Raw genomic sequence first — 8,974 nt, 5'->3', positions numbered from 1 at the left:
GCTAAAGAGCTCTTTTGGCGGATTTTGATTGTCGCGGCTCTCTGATTGGTGGAATTTTCTGAACAGAAATCAACCTTAAATTATGGGTAATGTAGTTTTTCCACCACAAAATCCGCTGTTGAACGCGATTATTTTAGAAATAATTATTTTAGATACCGGTTGCAATATTGCAGGATGATAGCTTCAACAGAAGCAATTGCCATCGATTCATCTCTATCTCACAGTGGGGCTGTTCGTAAGTTATCGCCAAAAATAAATTTCCCCATGGAGAGTTTTTACTTCCAGATCCTGACTGTTGCACTCTATTGCAAGGACTCTAGAGATCGCTCAAATGAACAATTGATCAAGTTTGGCTTGCTGAATATTAGATCCCTTTCTACTAAAGCACTTATTGTTAATAATATGATCACGGATCACAAAGATGTGCTCAGTTTGACAGCTAATGTGCACCGTACCCAAGTGCTGCCTAATTTACTGCTCCACCCATATATGCATCTCTCTGCACCTCCTGCTACCTTACACTAGCAGGCGCCCTACTGTCCTCACTCGAGGCACGCAGGCGTAGACACCCATGAATGTAGACATGCCAATTACTATATCTAGACAGTCACTGACTCTGACCCATCAACATTGTACATACCGGAATGAGTTTTATGTGTATCGGACGCCCTTATGACACAGCAGTTTTGACTCTCCAGACCTTTATACTTCCTCACGAAGGTCCATCTACTTCAACATGCCCGTTTTATTCTTCCTCTTAATCAAAAGATTCCTCAAGGAAATGAAATATAAAGAAACAAGCAACCACTGTTTTCTGAAGGCATATTGTTATACTATATTATACAGCGAGTATTTGTTGTAAATAAGTTGTGTAAAGATGGTAGCTTGAAGGTTGGAGACAGGCAACTTCTGTCATTTAGAGATTTTTCTATTGTATGTGTAATAAATTCAGACTCAGATTATGTAAAAATAAAGTTTATTTAAAATTACAGCAAAATATTTACCCAAATGAGTTTTGTAAAACTGGAATAATTAGCTCATTTAAAACATGGTTGAAAGACTGATAGAGACGTTAACAAGACTGACTTTGTTCTAACTTAATTCATTCTTCATTTTCACAATGGCAAATTTTACATAAAGGCAACAGTTAAAATAATTTATTTTTACATTATGACTGTCTGCGATCTCCTGGAGGGTTAAAAAATGGAATACCACTTCTTCTAATGGTAATTTCCCATTGAGGTAAGTTGTACCATATGCAAGTTGAAACATTTTGTTTAGGGTTGTATGTCTTCCATTTGAATTTGTTATTCATAGAATTTCATGTATATCAATATTTATATATATATATATACAGTTTCCTATAAAGGTATCTGCCACTATCAGGTAACCCAGCTTTATTTCCTCCCCAAAGTCAGATTTGGCGTTTGGACCTTGTCTGCAGGTGAATCACATGCTGATACGTTGGGCTTCAAATATAAAATGGAGGGCCTTATAGTGTAACTCTACTTTGAGAAGTCACTTACCTGGTATTACTTACCTGGTGAAACTGGCAAAATGAGAGGCTTAATGTCTAGAACTGAAGCATAATAGTGGTTAATGATTCCAAATTATCACGTTTCCCTGATAAAACAACACATTGTGTTTATTTTCAGAAACATTTTATTTTTAATATGGCACACAGGTGTATATATAAATTGGCTGGAACTTCTTTGGCAACTGTGGCATGAACCTCTGCACCATGAGGAGGAAACTTTGTAGTCATGTCAGGGACCTCTGGGAAGCTTAGCAACCTGAGCATCTTTGACACGGAGCTCTAGAACCGTAGCAGGGACTGGAGTTGCAGCAGAATGAACCTTCACAGTGATTTCTGTGGAGCCTCAGCAGGTTTTGGAGCAGCAGTGACAGGAAACTTTATGGCTGTCTTCACTGGGAATTCTGGAGAAGCCCTGACAGGAACTCTGGACCCAAGGCAGCTGAGAAAGAGAGCTATGTGAAACCCCCTCTCTGGGACCCAGATGCCAGTGGCAGAAACCTCTAGGGCGTCAGTGCGAGGAACTTGTGGGACGGGCTGAACAGAGAGCTCTGGGTGACTCCATTGTTAAAAATATGATTGGATGGTGCAGGACTTAACTAAAACTAAATGAACTATTTACAATATACATCCCTAGGCAAGTAGTTCCGCAAGACGCTAAAACTACCACCTCAAGCCAAGGCGCCAGACGCAACCGAGGCCTGCCAGCCCCGCAAGACGCTAAGGCTGGAGAGATGGAGGGGCTAACTTAACTAAGTAAAACTAAACTAACTATTTACAATATGCACACATCCCTAGGCAAGTAGTTCCGCAAGACGCTAAAACTACTGCCTCAAGCCAAGGCGCCAGACGCAACCGAGGCCTGCCAGCCCCGCAAGACGCTGAGGCTGGAGAGATGGAGGGGTCTTCTGTGTCAGCCCGCCAGACGCAAGGCTAAACCCTCTCCATGACCTGAAACACAATTAGAAAGCATTTTTCATAAGGTATAAAAAATACATCTGTGCCATGTATAAGGATTGTAATGTAAAGAAGCTTGATGTCCATATTCAGATAATCAAGCCAAATTAACAAAAAGACCCAAAATAGGCCAATATAATTATATCTTCAAAATCATTTTAGCTTGTCTTAGACTCTGTACCTTGAACCAGTCATGGGAGAGCATCTCATCCAGATGGAGTCTCCGCTTTGGGTCGCTCTTCAGGCAACCTCGAATAAAGAGGCAGCAATCTGTGCAGAAAGATTGAGAGTTGTCTAATTATTTCCTTCAACTTTACACTTGCTCTCTAAGCTGTAAAAATGGGAAAGATTCCTGCATTATCCATAAGAACATCTTTTTTGTTCTAACCATCTGAGAAGTTCGGCTGGAACCAGACATCAGGGTCCATCAAAGCGATATCTCTGCTGTCTGGGAAACGGCAGCCGATCATGGCAAACAGCAGCACCCCCAGCGACCACACCGTTGCCTGCTTCCCATAGTACTTGCCCTTCTCAAAGTACTCAGGAGGGCAATACCTTGCTGTGCCTGGAGATAGGAGTTTGTCACATGTGTAAGCTAGCTTTTTATCACTTTAACTGAAATGGCATTTACTTTTTGTCAGCAAAAATAATATTAATATTGACTAATCTTTGAGAGTTTTGCTAGTGTATTGTTAATATCTCACTGTGTGATGTCTGATTAAGACATGGCGTAACTGGTCACTAGAGTTTAAATCCTAAAATATATGTTTTAAAGATAACACATACCAGAGTAGTTTTTGTAGGATGACCTTTTCATGAGGTCCCCGCAGCCGAAATCGATCAATTTGACCTCCAGGGTCTCTGTGTTGACCAGGAGGTTCGGCATTTTGATGTCTCGATGTAGAACACCCCTGGAACAGCACAGGGTAGCAGCCTCAATCACCTGCCAAATGAAGTGACGGGCCAATTTCTCGCTAAAGCGGCCTCTGGAATGCTGCCAAAAGCTGTGCATGTCCATGCAGGGTGAGGGCCGTTCTAAGACCATGATGTACTGGTCGAGATGGTCCTGCCAGTCCAGCACCTTTATAATGTGGCGACAGCGTGGGCCTTGATTGGCCATTACTGTCAGGGCCACCTCAAGTGGAACTGGTCTGGGATGGTCAGGCTAGAAGAATGACAGTTTTTATTATTTTTAGATAAAGGATTGGTTTCTCAAATAAGGATTTAGCCCAGTCTGTCTATCTATTGAAATATATATATGATTTACATTAAAATGTTATAAATTGCAAACATAGAGAGCACAGTCTACGTACAAGGTTGATGTATGGCTCGTTCTTTGTCTTCGCTGTGAATTTCACAGCTACCATGAGGCCGTCCTTGCAACGGGTCCCTTCAAAGACAGAGCCAAATGCTCCTTCCCCCAATTTCTTGCCAATGGCGTATTTCCAGCAAATGTGATCTATTAAAACAGAATTATTTTTATTTGTTTACTGTTTAATAAAGCAGTGTTATAGCAGTGGTCATACTTTCTGATGAAATGTTAATTGGGAAATATATTTGTAATATTTGTACTTTTAAAAATTCATTTGTCGCATGACTATTTAAGTGAACTGCAAAAAAAGCCAAATGGTGATTTAAAATTATGGAGGAAAAAAAAAACTAAAAGAAACCTTACTGCAGAAACAGCTGCATTATTTAAAACATATGCTTTCCTTACACATATTCATATTCACTTTCTTTCAGAGACAGAGAGAGAGAGAGAGAGAGAGAGAGTGTGTGTGTGTGTGTGTGTGTGTGTGTGTGTGTGTGTGTGTGTGTGTGTGTGTGTGTGTGTGTGTGTGTGTGTGTGTGTGTGTGTGTGTGTGTGTCATATTTTATGTCAGACAGTAAACTCACCCTCGACCCTCACGATCTTGTCACAGTCCAGCTGTCTCAGCAGATGTGATCCAGTGTCACCTGATGATGAACTGGCTGGACTGTCCTGATCTTGAGGCTTGACGTCCTCCACTTGCTGGTTTTCGGCAGTGGGGGGGACTTCAGGACTACTGGAAGGAGGTTCCTGATGATCATTATCCTCTACAGTAAAGGTGATGTCCTGTAAAGAAGTCTGATCTAAAGAGAGGAATATCAACCACAAGCTTGTTTTAAATCATATCATCCGTCACATCTTCAAACTATATTTCATCTATTCAAACATTCATCACATCGTGAAATAAAGTCATTTATCTGCCTTTTCATAATGTGTGATGTGGTTTTTTTTTATATTGTGAGTAAATGATTAAGAGAGTTTGTGTTGTTCAGAGCTCATCATTTACCATCAGTACACCTCCTGGATGGGGCTTCATCAGTGGCCTGGTCCACCTCACACTGCTCCACCTGCTCATCCTGAGCTTTGGTGGATTTGGGGCGAGAGGAACAAACGAAAAAAGAGGCAAACCTCCGAAATGTCCTCTTTTTCTGCCTCTTATTCTTTGTTTTCTCTTTCCCTCTCTGCTTTCTCTCCTGCCCGCCTCTCTCACCGATGCCCACAGGCGTCTCGTCAGGCCGAGGATGGAGCTCCGCCTTGTGGTCGGTGGGTGTCAGTGTTGTTCGGGGATTTATCCCGTGCACACACTCACCTCCTCCCTCAACTCCCACTCTACGGAATTGTCGCTGTCCCATTATCAACTCGATAAAACGCTATCAACAACTGCAAACACACCGCAAAAACTGCAAAAAAACTGTTGATATCTGAACTCCTTACTCGCTACAAAGTGAGAAAGTGAGTTTCACCCTTTATATTGTCCCGCCATCAACGTTCTATTTTCCTCTATGATGTTATAAGGGCTCATACAGGCTGAGAGCAGCAGATTCTCGCGAACATTAAAGTAATCTCTAGTGATTCCATTGATGTGTATGGGTTTGTAAAGTAGTTAGGTATTAATATCGCATTAAAACTTACATGTAGCCTACATATACATCCTATATGTATATAAAACATACAGCAGTGGTCAACAGTGATGTCAGGCCCAATAAAATGTAGGGTTGTTAAAAACAAAGATCCCCTCTGGGCATCACTTTTTAAATTATAATTGTTGTTTCATATTTTTTTTTCACCTGTTTTATGTTTGACTATATATATACCAAAAATGTAACTGTTAATCATACTTTTTTCAGTAAGAAAGCATGATTGATTTTTGTGATCTAATACAAATGCAAACACTAGCACATCTGTTTGATCTTGACTTTATACATTCACTGGTTAAAAGTAATTGCAAGAATGGCTCAGAGAAAGTAGTTCTGAAAGAGCTCTAGCGTCATTTGTTTGCAGATGCCACTTGGTTGAATAATTTATCCATTGAAATGACATGCATTTTAAGTGTGGGTGAACTGTCCAAATACTTTTTAAGGGCCACACAGGACAAGTCGCCTCTTGTATGAATGCATTCCAGAATGTATTTATCCAACAGCTAGTCCTATTACAAAAATATGATATTTGGGATTTCAGTTTTCAGTTTGGGATTTTGACAACTGCACAAATATGAATACAACTATACTCATTTGGACTATATAGGTTCATTCAGATTTAATGTTTCTAATCTTCAGATGTGATCATATTTCAGGTTTGAATTTCCCTATTGCTCATTCTCTTCCTTTTTTGACTCATTGAAACTTTGCTCACTGGTCATTAGATTATTTTTTCATTCACCTGAAGTGGGAAGTAGTTGTGTTTTTTCTCAAACTCACATGAGGGTGGCAGACATCGCTTTCATCATGAGAATCAGTGTGCGTCCTAATACAGCCTAAACGTTTCAGAAATCATATAGGCTACTTTACAGAATAGATTTGTTCTTTGGACCAAAACTGGAAACAATCAGGGCCATCATGAGTGCTGTGCAACTGGTGTGTTTGCACCGCCCGGGCGCCGGACAGCCCACAGCGCCAATTTAAGGTATTCTTTTTGCCTTTCTTTGCACTATCAACATCTGAAATGTTCTGTTTAAAATGATTATTGATAGGCCTACAAATATTTCTTGTGACATTTTTTTAATTATTATTATATGTAAATTATTTGTACACAAGTTACTGTCCATCAGAGGCATAATTTGTCACCAACCAACAATTTTGCACCTAGTATTGTTTTTTAGGAGTAAGGTAAGTTTTTATTTTATTTAATTTTTTTATAGTAGCCTACTTGATCTGAAGAAAGCTGGCAGAAATAGAGATGAGACACAATATAAAAGAGAAAAGCTCAGAAAATGAAGGGTTATGACTGGGCAAGAGCTTTAGGACCCGCGTTAATATTAGAAAAGCTTTCCAGCGCTGGAGAGAGCGAAGCGAGAAGGCCTGAAAACAGACACGGAGGTTGCTTTGATTCGGCTCCACACATGAGTAACACTGGGTTTGAGTGTCATTGTTTGTCTGAAGCTGCTGTGCTGTTGGCAACTAACAACGAACTCTTGTTTGTAAATATTATTGTTTACTGTTGTTCATTTTTTGTGCTTTCTTGTCATTCGTTCATCATCTGCGCTTTATTTTCGTGAAGCATTATTTTGTTGCGCTTCTGCTATGATAAACAGACATCCACTCTTGGATTGCGTGCGTAATGGAGGCCAGCTAGTGAGAGTCGCGGTGTCAATTGCTAGAAAATTCAGTGTTTAGCGTCATTGTTAGTGTTCTCGCATGCCGGCGTAGCCTGACTACGTCAGACTTCGTACTTCCGCTCAATTTCATTTCGCTTCTGTACTCAGTCTGAGACAGCGGCCTATCTATCCGTTTTCCTCCCGCCTGAAAACAGCCGGGCCAATCATTGAACAGAGGGCGGGCTGAAAGCCGTGACGTAGTCGCTAAGCGCCGAGTTTAAGATTAGGTCAGGGAAATCGAAAACGACCGCGGATATGGAGACGCGGATGCAATTCACTCTGTTGTGGAGAATATTCCCGGCATTAGCAAACTGAAGCCCGAACAAGAAGAGTGTGTATTAAACATTTTGAATGGAGGTGATGTTGTGGTCCTACTCCCTTTAGGAAAAGTTTAATTTATCAACTATTACCGATCGTCAGCGAGAAACTGGGGTTGACAGGTCAGTGTCTCCTTTCTTTCCAGGTCTTAAATATTGCCATGACATGCTGTAATCTTGCAATTAAGTTGCAGCATTTCCGACAGACTCGAGATGAACAAAGAGCTGTGTTTAACAGAACTAATCCTAACTTTGACAGTTGGCTGCAAATATTTTTTTGTTTCTCTCTACTGTCAAATATCAGTTTAGAGGCCCTGATTGTACCGTGGATGCGTAGATTAACTTCGCATAATCTGCAAAAGTCGTTTACAGCCATGTTCACTCCGGTATTTCGCTCGCATCATCAAGTGTTTACAGCAGGTTTACAGTGGAAGTTCGATCATTTGAGTTCGATGCATGATGTCTGTGGTTCGATGCGGCTGTGTTGGCACATAACATACGTCATATATAAACTTATCTGATTGGCTTACGGGTAACCAATGATTTTAAACTTCAGACAAGCGCCCCCTAGCGAGAGAGAAAACACTTCTCTATTATGCCATTCCAGACTAGCCGTTTCTCAATGTCAAGGAAGGATCCTCGGAAGGCGGAATTTCGAGGATGATCCGTCGAAGGACTGTTCCAATGTCGAGGATCCTCAGAATTTCAACCAAGGACTGAGTCCTTCGTTCGGAAAATATCCCATACACAGGAAAGGATGCATATGTGTAGACTTCGCGCTCTTCGCGCTCTCAAATCGCCCACAATCCTATGCGCGTAGCTTTGCTATCTTGTTAAAAAATACACAATGTCGGACGTTAGAGGAGTCGGAGCAATAACGGGGCAATATGCTTTCAAATGTAAATATTTACGTTACCATACATTTGTTAAACCGTCATATAAGTAAAGTTTAACATTTAAATGTCAGTACAAATTACTACCGTATTGATATTACAAATTATACAAATATATACTAATTTAATACGTTATTGATGGCTAACTGAACCGGACCTGTCATTTTATCAATTGTTAGCTTGTTTGCCGTCACCGGCATTTCTTTTATAAATAACTACTTAAGTTGTACAAAGTAATGTAACGTTAATATTATACCATTCAGAGCGTTATTCATAGCTTTCTCGTCTTTTTTAGCAGGGACCAACGGACCTTTTCACTGACGTAATGACGTGCACTTGCTAGCCTGTTCCATTTACGTGTTTTCTGAATGCTAAAGAGGAGCCTCGCCTAGCCTCTGAAGGAAATGACCTGGCAAGGAAGTATCCTTGACATTGAGAAACACCTTCTGTCTACGAAGCAAAGTGAAGTAGCAGAGTCTGGTATTACCCATAGACAGTATAAGAAGTGGACAGAGCCATCTCATTGGAACTCAGTTGAGAAAGTTGAAGCCCATTTTTAGCGATTTTTGAGCACTTCCGTTCCTGACGCGCAGACTCAAACCGACTCAAACTAAGCTTGATGACGTGAAGAACCTCTCTGACAGACGTTAA

The 8,974-nt window shown here is 40.7% G+C and overlaps 1 protein-coding gene across 1 annotated transcript; it reads right to left on the bottom strand.

The window, feature by feature from the left end:
• Positions 1-2,827: 2,827 nt before the first annotated feature.
• LOC130082482 (serine/threonine-protein kinase pim-1-like) lies at positions 2,828-5,152 on the bottom strand. Its single transcript, XM_056247335.1, has 5 exons — positions 4,807-5,152; positions 4,388-4,603; positions 3,805-3,950; positions 3,278-3,656; positions 2,828-3,056 (listed from the first exon to the last, which is right to left on the bottom strand). The coding sequence occupies exons 1-5, from the start codon at positions 5,150-5,152 to the stop codon at positions 2,875-2,877; spliced, it is 1,269 nt and encodes a 422-aa protein (XP_056103310.1). The 3' UTR covers positions 2,828-2,874.
• Positions 5,153-8,974: the final 3,822 nt, after the last annotated feature.

This window comes from Rhinichthys klamathensis, unplaced genomic scaffold (genome assembly GCF_029890125.1).
Source record: "Rhinichthys klamathensis goyatoka isolate OS25496 unplaced genomic scaffold, OSU_Roscu_1.1 h1tg000046l_1, whole genome shotgun sequence".
Classification (NCBI taxonomy): domain Eukaryota; kingdom Metazoa; phylum Chordata; class Actinopteri; order Cypriniformes; family Leuciscidae; genus Rhinichthys; species Rhinichthys klamathensis.
Note: the sequence above shows the minus strand (reverse complement) of the source record. Positions and strands in the feature narration are given on the sequence as shown.